Raw genomic sequence first — 27,453 nt, 5'->3', positions numbered from 1 at the left:
CAGTGTTATGCATTCTGTCCCATGCCAAACTTACATTGCAACTCCACTGGAAACACTGTTAATTATACTTTAACTGTAATTGATGGCAGGGCCTCAAGCTTCAGAGGAAACTCATTCAAAGTGGTGGGATTTCTCTTGCTACTCTTGGCTCAAGCATGCTTTTTTGTTTGTTTTCTTTTTTTTAATGGTAGCAATGTTAATTTTTCAGCTGTTACATAGGGAATCAAAATACAACTCTTGAAAAACCTACATAAATCAAATCCTCTTGCATACAGTTTGGGTCATAAAAATAATAAAATTAGAACTTACTATGTTGTATCTCCTAGTTTACAGGAAATACATTTTTAAATATGATAGAGGCAAGACCTGAATTTTAAAGACAAAAAACCTGGTTGTTTTAAAGGCAAATCCAGGTTGTGGTTTGATTTATAAAATATAGCTGTAAGTCTCTCAGCCACAAACTGTTAATGTCTTTCTTACTCTTGTAAAGATGCACAAATAGATTTGTCAAATTAATAGTTTACTATCTGTAATAAATTTGAACTTGTTTCCATGTACCTGTGCGAAAATCTACGGGCAGAGGGTCATTGAAAACCACACTGACTAACATTGACTAGGAGACTGGTCAATAAGTGGACAACTGCATAGTGCCCTAATTGAAGCATAGAGGACTCAAAGCCCATATTGTTGATAGATGCTTGCTTGCCAAGAATCACAAGGAAGGACAAACTGTCATTTTATGGGGGAGAGTTATCATGAAATCATACAGTAGGGTAGGTTGAAAGGGTCCTCGGGAGGTTATGTGGTCCAACACCACTTCAAAGAGGAGTAGACTGACTTCAAAGTAGAATCTACCTTTTTTGAAGTTTGGTGAGGTTTTGCACTTAGGGAAATGGTCTAGTGGTTGATAAGGCTAGGACAAAAGCTGGACTCAGTGATCTTGAAGGTCCCTTCCAGCTGAAATGATTCTATGATTCTAGATTTCTCATTGAAAGGCAAATTTCATTATACGCTATTGTTTTAATTAAACTAGACCAAAGTAAGTTTCATAAAGCAAACATCCTTGGTTTTAGGGAACCGTTGTTACCTCATTTTTTTTTTTCTGCAACATATGTGTCAGCTTGCGTTTAATCTCAAGGTAGCTCAGTGCACATATAAGACTTGATTGGAGGAGGCACAAGGTAGACCAGCCCAATGCATGAAGACACAAGTTCCAAGACAAGTGTGGCAGTGGGGGCACTTGGATAAAAACACTCACTGATATGTCCATTGGAACAATATATATCTTCCCATTCCTATTTACTTGCATCCAACGACTTCTTGGCATGCTAATAATGTCTTTTTTTTTCCATTGTTACTTTCAAAAAATGATAAGTTATAAAAACAGGTGGAAAACCATGTGCTTTGTGTATTTCATCTCCCATTTCAAAAAAGGTAAGCTCTAGCTTACAAGCTCCTTGCTTCAGAGGTGGAAGCCTGTTGAAGTCATTAGCTACCTTGCAATGGAGAAACTGCAGAGGCCCTATGAAATGAGTTGAGGAGCATAATTTTTCCACTCTTTGTATGAAGAAAAGCTACATGAACCCAAATACATCAGAGAACTGGTTGCTCAGTCTAAGTATATAGAGCACAGTTTTTCTAGGAACAGAGCTAGATACAAACACTGTGACAGTTTTTGCACGATGCTACCCCAGCAGTTAACAGCAATACTCTGCTCTCAGTTGCTTCAAGACAAGCTTCTTCCTGTGAATCAGTGTGAGAAATGTAGGATGGGAAACAAAATGTGCATTCCCTGCTGGGAGCAGCTACAGTTGTTATTCACAAAAAGGAGATAGAAGCTCACAGTGGAGTATTGAGCAGAACAATGTCTACTGGAAAATGAGAAGGAATGGGTGGTAACATATAATCAAAAGACAAGATAGAACAGAATGAAGTACTTAACTTTTAAGTAACTCCTGGACATATGATTAATCATGGAGTTCTCTGGGGTTCAAAGATGTTAGTAGTGATCTGAAATGTATTTTGTGTCTAAACATCACTCCAACATCAAAAAAGCAGGTACATTTGTTTAATTACTCTAGTTCTGTAACAATTTACTAATCTGTCAGTTTAAATCTTTGTTACATTTTGTGACAAGGAGATTATATATTCTATTTTGATGTGTTTAAGAATTACTTGTCACTAAAGGCTACTATTTGAAATACATTTAAAATAAGAATAATGCTCATATGTGCTTCACTAAGTACACAGTGAATTAAGACATTCGTTTTTGTTCTCAACAAATGCTAAAGTTGAAAGATTAAATATATAGACAATTTTGCACATAAATTGTCATTCAAGATCACTTGTCTTTGATTGGTGACTTTGACATAAAAAACCCAATATTAGAGCAGTTTTTTAGACAAGGATTTGTGAAACTCTGCTTTTTCAGGTATTTTTGTACAGGATGGATGATATTCAGCAATCTAACCCTTTACCCAAATTCAGGAGTAGCCAAGTCTTTAAAAATTGTAGCTTAATGTAACGTGTTATAATAATTATGGTCATTCTGGGAAAAGATACTAATCCTTAAAGGCACACTTGTAGACCATTCAGATGTAGTTTTGTACACTTTTACAGCAATTGTTGTCTGTTATGGTGTTGTCTCAGAAAGTTATAGCTTTATCATATGGACTTCAAAAATCAAGTTCAAGGTAATTTTTGATGTAGTTATCTGTAAGTGTTCTTTGTGTAGTATGACTTGCAGATTGTACTAGAGATGAGGTCTCTAATAAAAGTATGTTCATACTGTGCTGTTTGGTATTTCTAAAATACTTGTTTTTAGAGAAGAATGAAAAATATGCCATTGTGATACTGTCAGGGACATCTCATATCCAATGGAACTTGACATGAGGTTCATCTCTGTACTGCAGTTGTAGAATTATGGAATCATTTAATTCAAAAAGGCTTTTAAGATCAAGTCCAACCGTTAATCTAACACTGATGTACCACTAAATCACATACCTCGGCGCCACACCTACATGTCTGTTAAATATCCCCAGGGATGATGACCCAACCACTTCCCTGGACAGCCAGTTCCAATGCTTGACAACCCTTTTGTTGAGGTAATTCCTAATATCCAATCTAAACCTCCTTTAGCGTAACTTAAGGCCATTTTCTCTTGTCCTGTTGCTTGTTACCTGGGAGAAGAAACCAATCCCCACCTTGCTACAGCCTCCGTTCAGGTAGTTTTAGAGGGGGATAAGGTCTCATCTGGGCTAAACGACCCCACTTCCTTCAGCTGCTCCTTGTCAGACTTCTTGTTCAGACCCTTCATGAGCTTCATTGCACTTCTGTGGATGCACTCCAGCAACTCAATGTCTGTCTTGTGGTGAGGGACCTGTGCTGAACACAGTATTGTGTGGCCTCACCAGCACCAAGTACAGGGGAGAATCATTTTTGTAGGTGGTTGAGATGGCACCCAATTTAAACCCAGGTTTAAATCATGTAGCTAAGGCTACATGATGAGAACAGTTGGTTCATATTACCATGTTGGAGTTGGGTTCTGTCTTAGCAGTGAGGTTTCTATAAGCCTTCTCCAAAAATTTCGTTCTGCTTGTTCTTATTAAATAGTATTGTTAACTGCCCTTATCTACTTGAACGAATAAAAAGTCTTAAGACTACTTCAAATGATAAATTACGAAACAAATTATTTTAGCTCGCTCAAGGGTTGTATTTACAAATTCATTACAAATGTTACTTGGGCTTTATGTTAGTATATTTGTTTTTCAAAACTTTCTTAGGACCTAGTTTAACATTGACTGTTTCTTTATTTGAAGTGCGACACATAAATGGAATGGAAGTAACTAAATTTCTGATACAATGGTGTGAAAGCTGCTTGCATGACAGGTCTGCACTTCATGAAGGAGAAAATAACAAGTGTTTCCCTAGAACTTATCTGTTATTTGCGCTAGAAGCAATATAAACCACTTATAATTGTAAAATTGTTTTATTTTGTGTACTGTCTAGTATTCTAGTTAACAAAACAATGCAATACAGAAAAATGTAATTTAAAAAATTTTGGAGCAAGATAATTCCCCTTTGCAATATAACAATGTAGTGTGGAAATGGATATTGACATACTGTGTGTATTATTATTAGAAAAGGGCATCAATGGGCTTACTAATGTAGAAATTGGAGAAATTATTGCAGAGGTCTTTATTGTCTGTATAAGGAGGTCAGACTAGATGCTTATAGTCGTTTAGCCATCTGACCATTTAACCTTCATCTTACAGTGATTCTGGCAAGAAGCACTGGGAGCTCTACCATCTCTCATATAAGGAAATTCCAAGCCAGTTTTCTGTAGATAATGCCATTTGCATGGAAGTGATTATGTTCCAAGTAAAGAAGAAAAAGCCTAACTTTCCACACCTGACAGCTTTTCTGACAAAGGCCTAGGTACAAGATCTCATTTAATCGATGAGCTCCAAGAAAGTTGTCAGTTTTTTCTTTTTCACTAAAAAGAGAGAGAATTTGGAATTTCTTTTGATAATTCAAAGTAATCACAGTCTAGCCTTTAACAAGGCAGGAAAGGATTGTTTCTACCTCTTGTGTATTTTTTCTCTCTCTGTTCTCAGACTGTAATTTGTGAGATTTACTACATACATTTTGTTGTGGCCAACTTGTGCAAGATTTATACAATTACTTTTTCTCAGGTCACAGTAAATCTGTAAATCATTTGTTTGCCAATAATAAAGTCAAAATCTACTGGTTATATCTTTGCAGTGGTAATTTGGACACTTTAAACACTATCAGAAATGGGGCCACCTCTATGCATTCACAATACTTTTAATACCCTTAGGCAGCTTTATTTGGACAGATGCCTTATTTTATTACCTTTCTTAAAATACAAACAGTGCTGAAAAGCATTCTGGCCACATTTTTTTTTAATACTGGCTTCCTGAGCAGGTGCTAGGCATTTTCTTTTTAATATGATCTAGAATTCACTGTTGCCAGTAGATAGAAGCTGTATGTAAATGCTTTCCCCTCCCTCCAAAAGCTCAAATGCAAATAAGTGGTCTGTAAGCATAATGAAAAGTTGCCTTTTGTCATAACTAAATGCAGAAATCAATAATGCAGTATAAAAGCTGTTTTAAAGTAAAATGACAAATCTAACAAAAAAGTGCAATGCTTCTTTAGCAACTTGACAATTTTTTGTATTCTCTTTCATCTGAATGATAAGAATCTATTATGAACAAGTGCAAGTTAATTGTGAGAGATTTCATGTGCTTGCAAACAAAATAAAAGCGTATCTATGTGCAGTACCACACAGAGTCACAGTAGTCTTAACAAAACCAGAGTGAATAAAGAATAATAGTTAAGAGATTTTAATTACCATGAGGGAGATAGTTAATTTTTTTTTTCTGTGGGGACAAGGCTACACTATGTACCTAATTAAAGAAAATCTTCCAGTCCTTCAGAGACTGGATAATTATTTTCATTGTTAAGTTTTAGCTTCCCATTTTCTAGAAATGGAAAGTTTATAGTTATGAAGTTTTGGATAGATTCTAAGTCTCATATCAGCCACAGTCAAGGGCAGAGTGTGGTGGCATGCTTCAGTTTTCTGTTTTGATTTGTCTGTGCTGATAATGCTTTGTCTAATGCATGAAAGGAGATGATAGAGAACTGATGTTAGCATACATTATCAGAGTGGAATAAATTAAAGGATATTACCTTTGTTATATGGCAGAAAATGAATTGTCTCCATAAGATAAATGTTAATGAATTAACTTTGTAGCTCTGTATAGAAAAAGAATATCTCTGCATTCTTTTGATGGCATTCCTTTTCATGAGCATCTCTCCATCTCTCCTTGACTGGATGCTGACCAAATTCTTTGGAAGCCTGCTCCACCTTGACCCTCTCTCATTACTGTCTGGTGAAATTTTCCTTTCTAGGAGCATTTAATGTTTCCTCTCCACTCCTTAATTTCTTCTTCACAGGTATAGCTTTAATCACTTGTGAATTGAGTTCAGTGACTTTTTGCCCATTATAGTGTGCAAAACTCTAATTATGTTTTGATGAGGAATGTGATGTCTTTCATTCTGTTTTGTTTTGCAGTGTGTCTGAGTCCCTGTGCACTTGAGTGTACAACCTTCTGAAAGTCTGAATTCCTATGTTTTAAATTATGTTTGTTGGGGCTAACTGGTAGCCAGGATAAATTGATTTACAATAAGGATACAAAATGTGACCTATTCCATCTTTTTGAAATACCTTTTCCCCATTACTTTTATTCCAGATACATAGTTCTTCAGTCCTGATAAGTGTCTAGTTTTTGTGGCAAGGGTTTTATACTTTTATAGACCAATAAATGTGGCGTGTAACAAGCGACAGACTTTGTGTTTAGCTGACACCTCAGTCATAGAATTATCATAGAATCATAGAATGGTAGGGATTGGAAGGGACCTCTAGAGATCATCTAGAGAAAAGGGATGCACCAACTGCCTGACATCCACCATGTATATACTTATAAATATTAATAAGATCCCCCCTCAGTCTCCTCTTTTCTAGACTAAACAGCCCCAGTTCCCGCAGCCTTTCCTCATAAGGAAGATGGTCAAGTCCTCTGATCATCTTGGTGGCCCTTGCACTGGACTCTCTCCAGAAGTTCCCTGTCCATCATGAGCTGAGGAGCCCAGAACTGGACACAGGACTCCAGATGAGGCCTCACCAGGGCAGAGTAGAGGGGAAGGAGAACTTCCCTTGACCTGCTGGCCACACTCTTCTTGATGCATCCCAGAATGCCATTGGCCTTCTTGACCACGGGGGCACATTGCTGACTCATGTTCAGTTTATTATCAATCAGGACTCCCAGGTCTCTCTCTGCAGAGTTGCTCTCCAGCAGGTCAATCCTCAGCCTGTACTGATGCATGAGACTTTTCCTCCCCAGATGCAGGACTCTGCACTTGTCCTTGTTGAACCTCATGAGGTTCCTCTTTTTGCCCAACTTTCAAGCTGATCGAGATCCTGCTGAATGGCAGTCCTCATTATTAATCTGGCTTTGGCTGGCTGGACTTTTCTTAGCTTTCCTAGAGATGTATTCTGACTTGTGAAAGGAAATATAAATGACAAAATTGTAAATGATATCAACTTTATTTTAGCTCTTGGTTACCTTTGTACGATTGTGTGGTATAACCCACTTTCATATATATATATGCTTTGTATTCAATAAATAGTTAAAATATTAGTTACACTGTGTAGAGTTAGCTATCTATAACCCTGGACTAAAATGGAACATAGAAGAATATAGATATGACCATAACTGAGGCCTGGAAAATACTGGCATGGGATGATACTAGAGGCCCCAGAACTCTGAGTGGCTCAACAGTGGCCAATTAGAGCAGAATAAAACCAGTTTTAGGAGAAACAAAGACAGTAATGGATGTATGTGTCATGTATAAAACACTTCATGTATGATTCATGAAGTTGTAATAAAAACTTGCAGACCAATGACGAAATAACGGGATGTGGAACAGATTAACAAACATAAAAATTACCCCAAGAGGAGCCGAGAAATAGAGGAGAAAGAAACAGGCAACATCCTACATGTCATGCCAAAGGACTTGGGATGCTGATAACTCAGTCACGGTACCCCACATTCTCAGGGTGAAACCATTGACCTTAAGACCGTAGAGGAGCAGTGGAAGACAAGGGGTATATAGTGGAAAGATTGTGTGTATATGTCTCATTTTTACAATATTCTGTTTGGAGTGTGTTATTATCACTGTAAATGAGCTAATATAACTTTCATTAGGACTAAAAAGAAGTTCCTGGCTTTTCATACAAAATATGTTCCTTTTGTGTATCACAGGATCCTGATGTAACAAGTCAGTGGGAATTCCAGCAACCCATTCTGTAACTTGTTTAACTGTGCATCTGTTGATTTTAGGTCCTTAATACAAGGAAGGGCTTTATTTATCTTTATTATAAATTAGTGGAGCTATGAGAGAGCAATCATAAAACTTAGCTTTGGTTTGCCTTCTTTTCATTGATTATATGAAGTCTGTGTGCTTCTAACATTTCAGTATTTTTGCCAGATTCATCAGATGTTCCGTTTCAATTCCTGTCAGTTCCCTTTTTATTTGGCAGCTGGATCTTCAGTGGCAAGATTGATAACTTGAAACCCTGTTTTTCAGAGATTCTTCAGACTTCCTTCCCTGTGCATCTTTGCTTTGTTTCCATACTGGTTTAATTTCAATTTTTACTATTGTACCAGACTGTTCACATCATATAACATTTTAAAGTAATCTTACCGTCTTTAATCCAGCATTCTTCATTGTTCTGAGGAGTTGGCGATGTATGGCATTAATATTCAAAAGATATATTTAAACTATAGGTAAAATGACTAAGTCACGTTTAATGTGTGTTCAGTGAGAGATCTTCTTGATGCTTCTGGTTATAAAAAGATGACTCTTCATTTTCTAATAATGAATTCTGTGAAATATGGAGCTCTAATACTTTTCTTGTCTTTCATGAGCAAGTACTTCAAATCCTTGAGAGGCAGCTTATTTCTCAGGTTAAAACCACTTTGCTGTTGATGAGGGGGTTTGACTTTTTTCTAATTTTTAAGCTAAGTAAAATTCTTCAAGGAAATCTGTAAAATACACAAAGAAAACTGTAGTACTAATTGGATTTGAAATTTTCCACTTTTGTTTATAAAACACAATAACTTTCCTCAACAGCAGGTAATGTACAATATCTAATTATTCCTGTTGTGGTTGATATGATCTGGAGCAATGGCAAATGCTATTTAGGTTTCCAAGGAGACAGTGCAATAGGGGCATATGAGGTTATGACTATACATATGTCTGTATAACAGTTCCTTAAAATATAAAAAACCTCAAGATTGGAGGTGGGCTAAATATCTATACTTGTAAGTGCACTATATCCAGGCTGGCTGTAACCATGCAGCAATCAAACACTTGTTACCTGCTCTAACAGTCTGAATTTTGCCTGTATGGCTTCTTACTGACATCCTGTACCATTAACTGGCCACAATGTGGTTTATTTTCTTGTCTACACCAATAATATTTGTCACTTCTTTCTAAAAGGTATTAACTAGATAGCCACAGAACAAATACCAAAAAAATAATTCATGTCTGTAGTGTTAAATATTGTCCTTAAATCACCAAATACTTTTCCTTGTAAGATTTAGTTACATACTCAGTTGGAGATCTGTAGGTGAGCTGTTCTTCATAAGAGAATGGAAGTCTGGTCAGGGTATCATGTACTCTGGACTTGCCAAAATAATAAAATGTAAGTGTAGGTAAGAGGAAGAAGAAGTTGTCATGCTAATTACATCTCTGATCTCGAGTGCACTAGCCTAGACTGGCGGTACTTAGTATATGTTTTTGAAGCTCTGATTTAAGAACTATCAAAATAAATTTATTTAGTTAAATTGCACCATGACTCTTGGGGAAATTTCTTCCAAAGCCTAAAAGACTGATGACCTTGCTGTTCAGTCTCTGTACATGTTATTTACTCAAGCTTCATTCAATGTTAGTTATGATTCTTCTGAGTTGTGTGTTTATCTCCAGTTGTTCAGTGTATATGAAGAGTTTGCTCTTACCTTTTCCTTCATCTGTATGTTGACATGATACATTACAACACTGAATACTGAAGGTCATGAAAGATGAATCTTTACAAGCTGTATCATCCTGACACTTGCCTCTGATTATATTTGAAATAACCAAAAGATGTGCCTGTTCTTTTTGTTACTCAGCTATAATAAAGTATGCTGTTTGCAATTTATTTATATACTGCAGCTATAGTAGATGAAGTTATTCCTCCTTGGTTCTAGAGGAATAAATATTGGAAAATGACTATATGGCCTCCCTTGCATTCTCCATGTTTTCTGGCAAACGTGGGAAAGAGAATGATTGATTAAATCTGATGAATATAGGGAAAAAAGTTGTCATTTCAGTAATTTCAATTTACTCTGCCTAGGTAAAAATATTGATTAGCCTATATTGGTTTATTAGAGTTTTTTCTTCAGATTTTGGATTAATTAATTGGGTAACCTTGTATTAGGTTGAGTGATGTATTGTAATGAGACTTCCACATTTTTCCCATAGATAGGGACAATTGTTTTAGCAACTTTTCTTGCATACCACTGTAGGCAGCAATTTATTGAAGAAAGTGAAAAATTGAAATGGTGGCAAATATTACTGGTTTACATTTCTCTAAATTGGTATTTCTCCAGTTCTTTTTCCAGCTAAGGCTTCATTCAGTCCATCTCTGTTGAGATAATTTTGATCCAATGTGTCATCATAGTTTGGCGATGCATCAGTAATAATTTGTTTCATGTGTAGTTGTTTTCAAGTCTTTATTCATTTCGGGATGCTGATACCCTTCTCAAATACAATAAAAAAAATTAACATGGGTTAGCTTGGTTTTACTGAACTTCCTCTGACTTTCCTGAACTTCCTCTGAATTCTCTGGAATGCATATATACTTGCAAATATATATAATTCTCAGGAAGCAGTGATGACTTTAATCTGTTCGAGTGTCTTATCTTTCCTTGGTTTTCGTTTTCAGGTCTGGCAGTTTCTCTTCAGTTGCTTCATGGAGACATAGAACAAATTAGGAGAGAGTATACATCCATGTTCACCCATGGAGTATCCATAACAAGGAAACTGGGTTTTTCCAATATTATAATGCCTGGTAAGTAAAAAAAAAGTTCTCAATGAGCATCGAAAGAAAGAACTCATGAGAATTTACTTAGTTTTCAGCTGCTTTCCAAATAAATACAGTGTTCTAAAACTTCTTAACTTTTCCAGAGACTTTTATGTTTGGTCTTTTTCAGATAGTTAGAAGAAAACTGTGTCCCAGTGGCCCCATTTCATTATGCATTGAATAGTTACTCTGTCAGTGTCAAAAGTGTATGCCATAGCAGCATTTTTTTGAGAGATGGAACCTCACTTTACAGAAGTGAAGATGACTGAATGCAAGACTGCTGAGCTCTATTCAGAGAAAGGGATAACCAGCAGAACATTATGTTCCTAGGTAGCTGGTAGCAGGAGTCAATAAGGATTCACAGAATTTCACTGATGCTGTACAGCTGCTCGTTTCATGAGGTTTGTGTCTGAAATACTGGAAATTAAGATACTGGAAATGGATAATAATAGGGGTGTAGAGACTTAAGTTTTATTATATTATACAGTAAAACATGCAAATACTTAAACATATGCTAAGGAAAGTAGAAAGACTGTGTCAATGTGAATGCAAAGAAGTAAATACAGGAAGAAGATAGCAATAATATCCATTGTTCCATATCTGAAGTGAAATTTTTAAGAAGTTAAATGAGTTGTTGGAAATTATAAGGCAAATGTCCCTTTAAAGAATGAAGCATACTTGTAAGCAGACAAATTTGGCATGATTAGGTTGTGTTGTTGCTGAGAAATGTGGCAGGGAGGAGCTCACATCTTAGTTTCAGCTGAGTCCACACACAATGCCTTGACTCTCAAATGTAAATTGTCCTCATGACTTGCAGATTTTTAATGGAGACAGCTTTTGTATAAAGGTCTGTTTTGCATTTCTGTGTACCTAAACCAGAAGTAAAACAAGATTCTGAGTCAAGAATAAATAAGCTTTAATATTTCACTAATCAAGAAGGTCTTAAATAGGCATTTAAAACTCATTAATGAGACTCAGCTTTAGCTATGGGAATATATTTCTCTTGAACTTTTGCCTGAAACTTGGCAACTGAGAATTCGCTTTTGTGTTCTTAATGCCAATTAAACATCTGTCCTTGTGCATTCTTGATCGGTACCACTAATCACTTAAAACGTGCACAGAACACAAGCTAATGAAATAGTTTTATCATTATTTTGAAAATACTCTGATGATGTGACTGCAATAGCTAGAAAATGGATGAGTCAGGTGCCGTTTAATTAGAAGGTAGGTTATATATATGTATGTTTAATGGAAGCATTCAATTGAAGTTGTATGGCTTATTAGCTTGCATTTATTTGCTGTATTACTGTTGGACTTGTAATTTGGATCAAATGAGTATTGTAGATAATACAGCTGATAAGGGTGGAAGCAGTCATGCTGAGCACTGTAACTCCCATTAAGAAACCTTTCTTCATTGATCTATGATTTAGTGACCTTCTGCTCTGTGTTACCAAGTTTTCTAAGTTCTATAAATAGCTTTTGTATCCCCCCTCACTTTCCAGTTTTGAAATAATGTGATGTAATAAACTGTGAAAACCATATTATAGCAAAGTATTGTGTACTCAGCTGCTGGAAGAGCTTCTTGACTGAGTCTCAAGGAATTGAAAGGGTTCAGTTTGTCCCTTTTTTAGTTGTTTGTTTGTTTTTTTTTTTTTTAAAAAAAGGGTTTCTGGTGGGCTGCTTCTCAGTCCAAATGTATGCATATCTCAAATTAGAAAATGTACAGCTTTTATTCTGTGTTTACTGGCATAGAAGAGATTTCTCCTACAGAGAAATAATAATCTTACTCTTGAAATTACAAGTTCCAAGAGCTAACCAGAGTGCTATGCCCTAGGCACTGAAATACCCACAGGAACCTACCCTTTGAAATGCATTTTCCTTTGAAAGCTCTCTTTTCATTTTGTTTCTCTTCTAGTGTCTTTTTTTTTTTTTAAAGATAAATTACAGAACTTCATCTTTTGCCATTGTAAATGGTCATTAATTAGATCTTATTTTATATATTTTTTGTGGAAAGTATGTTGCTGTGGCTAATTAGCACTTAAGTTATGGTTCTGAACCAGATTCTCTTGAATTATTCAGTAAGAGATACTTCATAGTGCTAAACTACAGTATCTCTTTTATAAATGCCATATTTTAAGTCTCTCTCCTATTCTGGTGCATTTAAACTCTCTTTGACCTTCATTTCTCATCATATCAATCCTTTTCTCTTTGGAGGTTTTGCTGTTAAAAGTAACTAGGATTAGCATGCATGCCAAACCAGAATTTTGTTGACAATAATAATGCATGTTTTATAGAGCAATGCTTTTTATGTTACTGAAGCCTGACAGGCTGAAGCCACAGAATGCTTCTTTCCAGCACCCATGGAATTTTTTAATAAAGAACTCGAGGTGTTTTAGGAAACAAAGAAGATAGCTTGAAAAAAGCATGTGGTTCAAAAAGGCTGTGAAAGAAGCAACTCGCTTTATTCTAGCTGGTAGAAGAAGTGCAGGCAGTAAAAGTATCATCTTGTGAGTCTAATGAACATGCTTTTTCTAGGTTTAAACAAGATTTAAGGGCAATCTCTCTGCAACCACTAGTAAACTCCTTTTCAGCATCCTAGTGTGGCAGTCTGCAGATGCACAAGCTGGTATTCTCGAAAGGCTCTGTACAGCATCGATGGACAGCTGTGCTTACACCCTGAATTCCTGTGTTTGCCATTTCCTGAAAGATCAAAAAACCACATCACTGCTTAGTATATAAAATATAGCATTTAATATTTATGACCATACTATAACATATACTTTTAAAGCAGTATTTTAAGTTAGATTAACATACATAACTGGTGATGGAATGTGAAAGCCCTTTTGTGTTTTTTCTGTACACACTTTTACCAGCTTTTCTTGTGTTTTATGTAGTGCACTCTCATGGAATCTATTTCTAAACTTGATTTACAGCATCTGTATCATTGCTTAACTTCAGCCTTACATATGCTCATGTCTTCTAGCACATATGCATGTACATATTCTTTTGCATCTTTGTGGAAGATATCAAATTCCATGGAGAAGCTTGATCATTAGTGTGTGTTGTCTGGTGTCTGTGGAATTGGAATAAACCCTAGGAGAGCTGTTTGTGTAAATGAGGACTTACTGGAGGAAGTATAGCTCCCTGCTAGGACTGACAGTTGTAAAGAGACTCTGTTGTGTGGTATATAATTGGACAACTTCATTTAATGTGCTTATCAGACCAGAACTGTGTCTGATATACTTTATTTATGCTATACTATTGTTAATAGTTCTGAATCTATTACTGGTAGTAGTTGTCTTGATTACTTTGTACATTGAAAGCCATGCAGTGTGAGACCCTAGCACATAAAGTAATTTTGGTTTTTTTCTTTAGAAAAATTGCTTGATTAAGCAATTCAGTTAGCTTCAACCCTTACTTCCTATAATTTTAACTGCAGCTTTGTCTATCATATCATATCATATCATATCATATCATATCATATCATATCATATCATATCATAGAGAATTTGTATTAAAACAGCTATAGGTACAATTTTGAAAGGCTTTATATCTTACAGAAGACAACAGCTTGCCTCCAAATGTCTTAGTCCATAAAATGTACTGTAGAATATGAACAGTTGGTCTATTGCCTGACATCTCAACAGATTTTCATAAATTGATACCATGTAGCTATACACACCCTTTTTCAGCTTACGATCTGAACTAGTGGCATTGCTATTGCTGAGATCTGACCATTGCTTGCTTTGTGTTAAGATCAAAGTTCAAATTTCTTTCTGTCCATCCAAAATGATCTAAATTATAAAATAATATTAGAAAAGGTTAAAGAATTGCAGAGTCAGGAGAATGCTTTTACATTTAGTGTTGTGTTTCTTCTACATAATTAGAAGGTCTAAATTCTGGTTTCACTAGCTGAACTAGTCAGTCCTAACTGCAGAGTTCCTTACTTGTGGTCATTCATTCTAAACAATGTGGTTATCTTCTAATCTTGTTATATAATTTCACGAATCATAGAATGGTAGGGATTGGAAGGGACCTTTAGAGATCATCTACTCCAACCCCCCTGCAGAAGCAGGTCCACCTAGATCAGGTCACATGGGAACGTGTCCTGGCAGGTCTTGAAGACCTCCAAGGAAGGAGACTCCACAACCCCTCTGGGCAGTCTGTGCCAGTGCTCCCTCACCCTCACAGTAAAATGAGCTTTTTGTGTTCCAGCTTCATCCCATTACTCCTTGTCCTGTTGCTAGATACAGTGGAAAAAAGGGATGCCCTGACCTCCTGACATCTGCCCTTTAGATATCTGTAAACATTAATAAGATCCCCCCTCAGTCTCCTCCTTTCCATATTAAGCAGCCCCAGTTCCTACAGCCTTTCCTCATATGGAAGATGCTCCAGTCCCCTGATCATCTTGGTGGCCCTATGCTGAACTCTCTCCAGACGTTCTCTGTCCCTCTTGAGCTGAGGAGCCCAGAACTGGACACAGTACTTCAGATGAGGCCTCACCAGGGCAGAGCAGAGGGGGAGCAGAACCTCCCTTGACCTGCTGGCCACATTCTTCTTGATGCATCCCAGGATGCCATTGGCCTTCTTGGCCATGAGGGCACATTGCTGACTCATGGTTAGTTTATTATCAACCAGGACTCTCAGGTCTCTCTCTGCAGAGCTAACAACTACAGGAAGCTGCAATATTAGTTTCTGTGTTGGAATTTCATACTTTCAGACTTATTTGTTAAACAATAAAAATCTTTTTTTGCTTCTTAATGTTCTGTCTTCTTTTTTTTTTTTTTTTTTACAATTTCTGTTGATTCAGCAGACAAAATGGGCTGCTCAGGATGTTGCAGGCCTTTAAAGTTTTCTACATTAAGCTTTTGTATGCTTAATTAAGAAAAAATCGCTTATATTTTTTACTGTCACATCTTCATTGCTTTGCATTGTCAACTTTTAACTTAGATATCCTTTAGCTGTCCAGTTAAATCTCACCAGAATCCTATCTTTTAAAGCTACTGAATATCCTCATTACTCCTTCATCTGAAAATTGAAAGGTCTTTTGTTCATTTCAAATGCATGTACTCCAAGCTTTCCTACTTTCTGTTTTCAGAAGCTTTAAAAATGAAACTAGAAATAAAATTGTCTTTTTATACAAATGATCTCAGAAAATGCTGTCCTTGTGATAACATGCATTTTTCAAAGATATAGTTTTGACTAGAAGCATATTCCTTCATTCAAAATTTAGAATAAGAGACTGGAGAGAAAAAAAATTAAAGCAAGCTATGGAATCTGTTCTCTTCATCATGTTAAGTGTCTGTATCTGTCAGTGAGCTTGGACTTACTAAAGAGCTGTTGATTCTAGGACAGGAAATATTATGTCTGGCACAGTTAAGCATTTTTCTCCCACAAGAAGTGGTATGAATTTTTCCAATCTTCTCTATCCTGTATGGAGTACAAACAGACTGTATTTAACACCTGCCATTGTTTGCTGTTCAGATTCCCAAGAATCTTAAGAATATGTATTTTTAATTACTGAAAGGAATATTGCATGGTTATGTTAGTTAAACAATATATGTTTAAGCAATATTGTGGAGTAAAGACACCCTGAATTTTGACCTTTCCCAAAATAGTAGTACTCCATGGAAATACCTTCTGCTTTCCAGATTCTATTTTAATGGTTTTTTTAAGCTTTGATCCTGTCTACAACAGGAGGTATAATTTCTACAAGTCACTGGAGAAAACAAAGATACTAATACTAGACTACATACTTGGTTAGAGAAGTGCAAGGAACTTCTTTCTGTTGTAGCTACACTAAACCTATATATAAAAATTAACAGGTCAAAATCAACAAATATACAAAATCCACACGTCAAAGTATTCTATTAAAAATCTTTTATGTCTTTTGTTTCTAACTTATTCTAAGCAACTTGTTTTACATCTCAGTCTTAAAAGGAAGAGGAAAAAAATACAGTCACAGACCAACTGAGTCTTACATGGTAGATCTACAGTCTATTGGAAATATCAAAATATTACAGTTCCAGAATCTCTTTTGAAGTGTATTTCATTTGCTTAATCATCTGTTTTCTGATGAATATTTCTTAAGGCTTCTTGAGTGTTTCTGTCATAAGGCTGAAAACATGGATATGTTCTGTTGAAAAAGGCAATAGGGTAACTGAGAAAAGGAATCTATTTATTCATCTTTACCTTTGAATTAAATGCTAAAGCTGACCTAATCCAATAGTAAAAAGACAGTAGTGTTACCAGTCACCAATGCTCCCAAAATTCTAACACATATAGAGTTGTTTTAATGGTCGCCTTATAGAAACAAGCAGTGAAAGTAGGGACAGATATCCTGGGAAGAGTACAGGGATGTTGTCTAGTTGGATGGGATCACAAAGACCAAGGTGCAGCTAGAGCTTTGCATCATGGGATGCAAAGAATAAAAGCAGCTTCTACAGATACATCAGCCAGGATCCCCACCTACTGAATATTACTGGCAAGCTGGTAACAACAGAGGAGAAGGCTGAGGTGCTCAACAACTTTTTTGCCTCAGTCTTCACTGTCAATCTTTCTTCCCACACTTCTCAAGTGGATGGATCTTAAGGCAGGGATGGGGGCAGCAAAGTCTCTCCAACTGTGAGAAAAGATCAGGTTCAATGTCTCCTGAGGAACCTGGACATACATAGGAGTATGAGACCAGACAAGATGCATCTCAGAGTCATGAGGGAACTAGCTGATGTAGTTGCCAAGCCACTCTTCATAGTATCTGAAAAGATGGCAGTCAGATGAAGTCCCTGGTGACTAGAAAGAGGGAAATGTTGAACTTGTTTTTAAAAAGGGTAGAAAGGAGGACCAGCCTATCTACTTCACCTCTGTTCCTGGGACAGCTTTAGCTATGCCAATTCCAAGTGTACTGGGCAAAAAACGGAGTGGAAGATTTCCTTCTAGTTTTACTTGTTATTGTCAGTATATCACCGTGCATAGTAACAATACAGAATATCCTAGCTACTAAAAGGAATAGCATGGATTCACTCAAAGGATATGAGGCAAGGTATACTAAGGGTCCCTGGCCCGTTTTCAAGTTAAAATCACCTCTACATGGATTTTTTTGAGATACTCACAGTGACAACAGCTGCGCAGCTTTTATCCCTTTCTATGAAGTATTTTAAGGAACGTTTCTCAAACATTTGACATCTGCAAGATTTACAACCTGGATAAATACCATTTCATCTGTGACACATCTAGATATTCTCAGTCCCTACAGCTGAAATTGTTTCAAGAGCTGTTCAAGTCATGTTTAGGGGATAAAATAAAGCAATTCATTAGCTGATATTTTACAGATATGTAAGTGAACAAGAACTATTTCTAAACAAAGTAATATTTTCTGCTTTTTTTCAATTCGTGGTTCTGAAATACCTACAGTTCTGAGTGGAGCTTTCAAAAAAGCAGTTCCTGAAAGAAGCTCCTAGTGAGTTCTGTGTTTCTGGAAAAGTTAAAGAGCAAACATTGATACAAATATTCTCCTGACATATAGTCTTGATCTGACATTCTCCTTACTAGTGACTACCTGTGTTGTTTCTGCATTCAGTGGGAGCTTTCAAGCCTCTATGAGCTGGGGGAAGCTGCACGAGTCCCATAGCTGGTGTTATGCCCTATGAGCAGCAGCAGAACAGCACTTGTTTTCAGGTCCTCAATAGTGATGATGCAGCCTCCTACCTACGAAGGAAGGGCAGCTTGAAGAGTCATCCCATAATGAAACTACACAGTGGAGAAAATAAGACTGATAAGCATGGTTTGTCATCCCCAACCTGCAAATCAGTCCTGGCTCTTTTCTCTTTACTGATGATTTAAAATTTGTGTTTGATAGCTGGCAAGTTCAGGAAGATTTACCTCCATGCAGTCTGTCTTGTCGTTGTTTTTCAGCTTTAATTGGCCTTTCCTCTTGCTCCTTATAATTGTCTCTTTAATGTGATGGGTGCCAATCAGGTCTATGTCATCTTCTCTCTCCTATTCAATCCTTGGACACTTCATGGCTAGATGGATTGAAGTCAGGAAGCTTCTTCTGTCGTTTCTTAGTTCAGAGTTGTAATGTGCCTGGTTAGCACCTATGTCTGGGACAAGAAGGGTTTGGAGTTTTTCCTCTCTCAGCCTTTAAATAGTACCTTCAAGATAGTTTTGCCAATCAAAGCTGAAATGTATTAGCAGGACCATATGAAGAGACAGATATGGCCAGTGTTGTGCTGTGTACATTTTGATTTAGCAACTGGAACTTTCAGTTCAGTACTTTTCACATACAATTAAATTCATGTTCAGGAGTAAATGTTCCTGCAGAATGTGCACTGAACACTTCTGCTGCACAGCATAAGGCTGTATAATCATCTACATCACAATAGAATTATGGTTTTTGTTAATAGTTTATAGAGTAAGTTGGAATTATTTTTACTGGAATAGGGACCACAAAAGAATGCCTTAACTTAGTTTTATGCAGACAATCTCAATTTTTGGAGAAAGTTTTGTTAAGCATTGGAGCTACGGCATTTCTGCACCGAGGAAGTAAAAGTGATTGAGATTGGAAAGAACTCCAGAGCAATATATTGGGAGTTAAATGATTTTTTAAAAATTTGATCTAAGTATATTTGTCTAAGATTTTATTTTAATTTTCTTTCCTTTTTCCTTTCCAGAGTAAAATTTGCTTTCCAAATCCATTTTCTTTTTTACTGTCAGCTATTTTCTGATAAGGCTTTGTGTTTGATTTTTACAAACCTGTTGACTTTTTGATTTTATGAGCATTGAATCATAATATACAAATATACAAATATTGTGCTAAAGATGTGGCAGGAATGCGGTTTTAAGTTCTGAACAGTACACTTACCTGAACTGTTCAAGTTCAATATTATTGATTCTCTTACATTTTCATTGAAAGTAGCGATCTTCTTAAACCAAAAGCAAAATTCATGTGCATACAAATCCAGACAGAAGGCCAAATTTAAACTAAAACCTACATTTTTGTAAGGATTGTGAAATATTAAATATGCTACATACTTTGAGAAAAGAAGTTCCTATTATGTCTGCCTAATGCAGACTGTAACCTTGACATGTAGCCCACAGTTTACCTTATTTTTATTTAGTTTTCTAGTCTACTTCAGTTCTCTCTTCTGTTCTTCTATCCATTTCCACTAAAAGTTATTATTGCTTATGAGAGGCTTAGTCTCCTCTTTGATTTGATTTGCCTTGCATGGTAATGAAGAAATTCTGGCATTTTCTTCCAGTAATGTGACCCATGTAAATTGTCTTGCTCTGAGACACTAAAAAGATAGTAGAACTTCCTGAATGGGTATAGATCAGGACAAAACTATTCTCTTATGACACTGATAGCAAAGTCTTCCAGTGTTCTATAAGGAAGAACAAAGCTGTATTTGTGAAGTGCACCCTACACGTGTGTCTTTTTTCCCCTGTGATTTGGTGCTTTCTCGCAATTAAAAAGGTGAAACTTGATGACTTTGGATTTTTTTGAAAGAACCATTTTTAAAAGCCTGGTTAACTTCTATGAAGTTCTGATTACTTATTTAGAAATATTGTCTTATTTTTGCATATAATCATAGAATGGTTTGGGTTAGAAGGGACTTTTAAAGATATCATCCTTGCCCATCCAGCCTGACCTTGAACATTTCCAATGACAGGGCATCCACAACTTCTCTGGGCAACCTGTTCCACTGGAATTTTCATTTGCATTTAAATCCTGTACAGTTTACTCTGTTTAAAAAAACAAAACAAACCAACCATTGAGTTTCATCTGAGCTAGGTAATGAAATTCGCGGTGGAAGTGATTATTTGGTTATGTTTCTGTGAAGACCCTATGGAAGATTGAAATAAATCTTTGCTTATAATTTAAAATGAGTGAATGTAGCACAAATGCATGAAGATTTCAAATTATTTAAAGCGAAATTGCTTGCAACAGCAAGTTCTTTGTAAAATAAGTTCTATAACTAAGCTTCTTCTCTTTTTGGTTACTTTGTGTTGTCATTTTTTCTGAATGTAGAACTTCTGAAAGTGACCAATTGCCAAAACTAGCTAGAACTGATCCTGGTACAAGCATATGCCAAGAAAGGACCCAATATATTTCATACTCTTTGGTAGCCGAACTGTAGACTTTCTGAGACTTTCATAGTAAAATATCACAGCAATATGAGAATAATCTGAAGGTAATTTTATGACTTGAATAAACATAAGAACGGCTTTACTGATTCAGACCAAGGGTCCATCTAGCTAGTGCTGTAACAGACACCTAAGGAAGAGTAAGTACTGAGCATGCATATATGCATGCATTGTATTATCCCTCTGATGCCTCCAGCTATTTTCAACTCAAGGGGTTTCCTGATCTGCTTATGATAGTCTATTTCATATCCCTTAATTGATCTTCCTTCCATTCTTCCCTTGAATACGTATACATTTCTTATGTTCACAACATCCTTTGGAAAGGTTTCCATTTGTGTTTGGGATTGCTTTTGTAGTTTTGGTTTTTGGGGATTATTTTTGTTAGGGTTTTGTTTGTTTTGGGGTTCTTTTTTGCAAGTCTTGCTGTCCAATACCTGGATAACCACCACCTTTTGCTTATTTTGAACCTGTTTCTCATCAGGAACCAGGGACTAATTCAATGATTGCACATACTTATTAGTAATTCTGCTTTTTCATTCTTGACTAACAGATGAGTAAAACTCCTAGAATTTGTTTAGTAAAGCAAATAATCTCTTGGTCTTTGAGAGGATGAAGATTTGTTAGTTTACTTGGTTTATGAAATTTCCAGATTTGGTTACTTAAAATTGTGGGTGTGATACTGTCCCTTGTTTGGAAGAGAGTTAAAGAGAAAGTATATTAAAGTATTAGACGCAAAAAGTAAGCAAATTGAACTGACTTTTGTACACTTTGTGTTTGGTTTATTTTTTTTATAGGTGAAATGAGAAATGATTTATATATCACTGTAGAAAGAGGAGAATTTGAGAAAGGAGGGAAAAGCGTGGCCAGAAATGTGGAAGTGACAATGCATGTCGTGGACAGCAGTGGTCAAATTTTAAAGGTATCTTTGTTTTTTCCTTGATGCAGTTGATTTCCATATGCTATTTCAGCTGTAAATCATCAATTGTGGCTTTATTTGAAGAGTACAACTTGCAAAGGCCATGTTTCTCTTTTGTTTTCTTCAGATATTCAGAGTATTTCCACTTTGTTTAAAACATTCATAAAATACAAAAGTTTGCTTGACTTCTGTGATCAGTTACGTGACTTAGATAGACACGTGTAATTAGCAACCAAATAAATAATGATGCCATTAAGATGCTGGAAAATGTTGAAGCAAGATCAAGTTTTGGAGAATTTTTTGTTTTGTACTCCTTAGGTATGCATTTACTCATGTTCCACAAAATATGTTTTGATAATTTTCAGGTTTTTGTCTGATTTTGATAAATCAGAGGTCCTTGATGCAAAATTCCCCATTTGTGTATCAAGAAAATAATATATTAGTGTTCCTTCTTCAGATTTGATTGCATGCTGCTGGTGATAACTTAATGAGCAGGCACTGTTTTTTTATATTTTAATTATTAATAGATGACTGCTTCTTAGGTTTTTTTTCTGTACTAGAAGCTTTCTGTTCACCTCCAACCTTTTCCAAACATATTTGGCATCTTTTTCTTTTCATTTTATTTGAAAAAAATTTTGTCACATCTTCTGTGTGATTTTGAGGGCTGTAGGGTGACAAACTGATTAAAGACTGACACAAGCAGTCTGTTGCAAATTTTATGTGTGTATGTGTGTGTGTGAAGTGAAACTGTGCATGTAAATGCATGGTATTAATTGTATGGATGTTTATGTGTGTGTATATATATACACACATAAGTGTGTGTGTATATTTTTTTATATATGCACATTTTTTGGAAAAGATATTGAGATGCAAAGGCCGTCTCTTATAATTGCTGAGAAGAAAAGCTACAACTTATATTTCTCAGATTTAATAGTTATCTCCATGTCAAGACTTCAGCAAATCAACCTACTTAGCTATGGAGAGACCATCATGTTGCAAAGGCAACCAAACCAACACTTTGCTGCTTCTTAATCAGGGAATCCAGATTCCTTTATTTTTTTCCCACTGGGATTATCATTGGCAACAGCCGGGTTACAGGTTTATTTCAGAGGACTGAAGATCTTGATCCTGGACTACTCTTGTCTCGGTTACGTTCTTGTTTGTTGCTTGGGCATAATACAGGATAGACCATGCTGTGTCATGAGACTGCAAACCACTTCTGTTGCTTAAGCTTCCTTGTCACCCAGTTCCATCCTATATAACATACAGATGTGAATAATTCTTGCCATTTTTTAAAAAAAGCAAAAACTAACAAAACATTACTGGTTTTGCGGGTTTTAAGATATTGAGCACTGTACCACATGATATTTTGATATTAATGTAAATATTAAACAGTCTTCCTTTGAAGAGTCATCCTTAATGACATCTTACCTGTGAACTAATCTATGTTTACATCTTTAATCCCATTTTTCCTTCGTTAGGATTTTATCTCATTTGGCTCTGGAGAGCCACCAGCCAGTGAATACCATTCCTTTGTGCTTTACCACAATAATGGTCCCAGATGGTCTGAGCTACTGAAACTTCCTATTCCTGTGGATAAATTCAGAGGAGCACACATCCGCTGTGAATTCCGGCACTGTTCTAGTAAGCACTGTTCATGACTTCTGCTAGTCCTCTCTGCTACAGCTGCAGTCAGCACATGAGTTTCCATAATACCTTAGGGAAAAAAAACAGCTACATGAACTTTCTCTGTAATGCTTTTATGCTCAGGCTTGCAGCTCTGTTTGCTTATTTTAGATAATCTTACTCTGAATGTTTCCAATATACTTTCTTTTGTTATGAAATATCCATTTGTTTTGTGTAAGTCGTATAACATTAAGTGCTACTATTTAAATATGTATTTCAGCAAAAGAAAAGGGTGAGAAGAAGTTGTTCGGCTTTTCTTTTGTGCCCCTGATGCAGGAAAATGGGAGGACTCTGCCAGATGGCACCCATGAACTCATTGTACACAAGGTAATTTGGCTTAGTAACGGTTAGCTGTAATGATTCTTCTGGAACAGACTTTAAATGCTCAAAAACATTAGATTTAGAAAGTCTGTATTCAATACCAGTCTATATTAATTACCAAATGAGTGATAATCTTGTCACCATTAAAATATCCATTGCCAATTGTTTAATGTTAAGCTTCCTGTTACAAACCCTAGTTGAATCTAGGTGTGAATTTCAGTACACTGGTTTCACCAAGTCTTACTATTATATTACATTATATTTATAACATATTTCACAAAGATAAGTTCAATTAAAACCCACAAAGTTAACCTCTTTTACTGAATTGCTGAAGTTGGAAAATCAAACAAGGACATATATGCAGATTTACTCAATGCTACAGTAGTTAGAGATATTCTAGTTTTGTGGAATTTTTGTTTCCACATTTAACAGTTACTTTATTCAAGGATTTTATATGCTCCCAGTTACATCTTAGATCTTAACATCAAAATTTGTAGCTATTCATTTGACATAACCTGTTCAAATGTGTTAGACTTCAACGTCAGATATGGAGCTATCATCCAAAACCAAAGTTGCAATAAGTATAGTGAAAAAACATCAATTTCTGGCAGAGAAGCAATAACAATTCATAAAATTTGAGGATTTGGTGGATTGTTCGTGTGCATTTTACACCGTGTTTAAAACTGGTTTGTTTTCACAGTGTGAAGAAAACACAAACCTTCAGGATTCTGGTCGCTACCTCAAACTCCCCTTTTCAAAGGGAATTTTCCTAGGAAACAACAGCCAAGCAGTCAAAACTACTAAAGAGTCCTTCTGGATTACATCGTTTCTCTGCTCCACTAAGCTCACACAAAATGGTAGGATATGTTGATTATTTGAAACATGATGAATTCAAATGAGTGTGATAGCTAGCCTTTTCCATGCCAAGCAAGCACGGGTGGACTCAGCTTATGTCCTATCAATTTTACAAACTGGTTTTCTTCATAGTTTTTTATATCCAGATGGAAGCCAACCCAACATAATAAACTCCTGGTCTTGCGTAGTTCAAGAATGCTTTTTAGATTAACACGATATTGGAATCAAATGCAGCACTCTTGGAATCAACTATCGAAACCCAGCTGCTTTACAAAGCCTCTTAATCTGTTTGTTGTACAGTTTTTACGAAATACTTATTGTAGAGTTTAGGCAGTGGTGGTTTGGTTTTAAATCCACACATATTGCTTTTTTGTTGTATCACTTCTCTTCCTTTAAGCCAACAAACGTTTGCTACTGTGTCAGACAACCTTATATGCTGGATATAAAGAGCAGCAGATCGAAATACGTGTGTTTGCGCTGTTTACTGTGGCTCCGTGTAAAATCCTTAAGGTTTTTGTTTATTTGCCATGTTAACTACAGTTTGTAACTGAAACAGTAATCTGTTTCTGACCCACAGTTTTGCATTATTTTTTTCTAAGCTGTTTATTACAGTTTTAGGATCTTGCTTAGCTCACTCTTGCATGTGAACAGCTGAGTCTTTATCCCTTTTTCATGTATTATGGTAAAATTGCTAATTGTTTACAAAATGCTTGTAGGTGTTTAAGAACCACCAGAGCAGCTTTTTAAATTGAAATAATTGTCTTAATTTTCACCATTTGCTATTAAGTGTCTAAAATGGAAGTGTGTGCAAATACTGATCTGTTTCACCGTGCACATCCATTCTGTATTCTCATAGCTTCAAAGTAATACGAGTTAACCAACAGAAGATTTTCCCAAAGGTTGCTAATAGACAATCAGAAACTTAAGTATCTCACCGATAAATAGTTGCACTATTGTCTGGAGTTATAATACTAATTTATTGTTCACAGTTCAGGAGTTTTGTGCTTAATGTAAACAGATGTGTGACATAGGGCATAAAATTTCCTTTTTTTTTTTTTTTTTTTAACCATATTCTGGTAAGAGGGTGTAGAATATCTGAATAATATTGATCCCCTTTTCAGCTCTGAAAGAGTTAACAATTATTTCAGCAGTACTTCAGAGGGTGGAAATATTTTCAATAGACAGGCTCATATTTTCTCCAAGGATCTTCTTTGGGAAGTTCATCTTGGTGAGTTTCCAAATCCCCATTCTTTTAAACAAAAAATTGCCAAAAGCTATTGCATGCTCAGAAATGAACATAGAGCAAAGCATGTGGATATTTGATCACGTGAGCATTACTTCAGTTATCCCTGAGAGAATGTAGCATATTTATTGAAAAATACAAGGCTAAAAAGATCTGTGTGTTTACTTTTTTTTAATAAACATTTGTATTGGTATTTTTGAAAATTACTGATTATTTTTTAATTGTTTTTAAGTGGGGAGATTTTTCTGAAGTTCTCAAAGATCTGCCTAGGTTTGTAAACAGCAATGTCCAGCCTGGAAATGAATAATTCTGATATTGGTCTGGCCATGGGGTGGGGGAGGACTCCAAACCCAGCCTTGTAAAGAGTGTGACTGAATTAGACCACTGCTTTACTAGCTTGCTGGGAAATTTTACTCAGCTGTCATTCTCTCATTGATTGTTCCCACGTGCCATGGCTCTCATGCATATTTAAATTACGGAGACTGGGGGAAGGAGGCTGACTCCTAGTCGTTTGGACCATCACTTCCTTACCCTGGTTTCCTTGGAGGAGTTTTTAGACTTCTATCCAAACAATTTTCAGAGACTTTCTAACCAGGGGATTCCGTGCGTTCACAATGTATCTCATAAGAACGCATCCTTATCTAAATCTACCTGCCAGTTAGCTTTTCTTTAGCTTGACTTTTGATCCTGGATAGTTAATCAGTTAATGTTAAAAGAAAAGTATACTAGCTTTCTATATTACATTAATATTTGAATAGTTGTATTTCATTGTCAAAAAAAAAAGTGCAAAAGAGAATACAGTATTTTTCTACTGAGTGGTTATCAATACAGTCTTACTTAGTTTTCCATATAGAGGAGGGAGCTATGCCTGCCAGAGACTCAGAATCCATCCAGCAATTCAGAATATTTTAGCAAGTTGGCATCCGCTCATTTCTCAGTACTGATCTGTACATCCCCAGTAAGCAGCTGTTAATCAGCAGAGCAACATGTCATACAGCATGTCTGTTGCAAGGCAGAGGTATAGTCCATCTATCTACATTTAAAAGCAGCCAAACTGGTGATTAACAATGCAAAAGTTACAGGAGGCAGCTTTCTAAAGTGACCTCAGTTTGGAGGGAGTATTGAAAACCACAGAAGCAGCCTGTTTGAAGAGAAATGCAGACTGCCAGTTCTGGAATTCAGATTTTTCTTTTTGAAGTGCAATAGTGTTACACCAGATGAATTTTGATGCCTCGGGATTTATTGCAAAGAGATGGAAAGGTCATCCCAAACCACTTCCTTCTACACCTGGTTCTAAACGTTTATCAAACCTAGTAATTTGGATTTAATATATGAACATTGAGGAGGGAAGTATTTTGTTTGGTAGACATGATAGGTCAGGTGTAGCCTATTTTAAAATGTTCAAATCTGATTATTTGTAAGAGAAGGCATTGGAAATGTTTTTCTTCTTCAGCAAAATTTATCAGCAGCATTGACTTTTTCCCTTTTCCAAAATTATATTTTCCTACTGGGCCTATTTTTGGGGACAATTTTATATTCTTATTTCTAGTAATACATGACACATTGCTATCCCATCCC

At 36.0% G+C, this 27,453-nt stretch overlaps 1 protein-coding gene across 2 annotated transcripts in view; it reads left to right on the top strand.

The window, feature by feature from the left end:
• The window catches only part of DOCK4 (dedicator of cytokinesis 4), a 242,306-nt gene that overhangs the window by 131,106 nt on the left and 83,747 nt on the right, over positions 1-27,453 (top strand). For both annotated transcript variants that reach the window (XM_062017381.1, XM_062017372.1), the window contains exons 13-17: positions 10,574-10,699; positions 21,649-21,773; positions 23,252-23,414; positions 23,677-23,783; positions 24,478-24,634. In XM_062017381.1, coding sequence (XP_061873365.1) covers positions 10,574-10,699; positions 21,649-21,773; positions 23,252-23,414; positions 23,677-23,783; positions 24,478-24,634 — 678 coding nt within the window. The remainder of the gene's footprint in view (positions 1-10,573; positions 10,700-21,648; positions 21,774-23,251; positions 23,415-23,676; positions 23,784-24,477; positions 24,635-27,453) is intronic.

The sequence above is a fragment of the Colius striatus genome, chromosome 1 (assembly GCF_028858725.1).
Source record: "Colius striatus isolate bColStr4 chromosome 1, bColStr4.1.hap1, whole genome shotgun sequence".
NCBI classification, from domain to species: Eukaryota; Metazoa; Chordata; class Aves; order Coliiformes; family Coliidae; genus Colius; species Colius striatus.
This window is presented reverse-complemented; position numbering and strand designations above follow the sequence as displayed.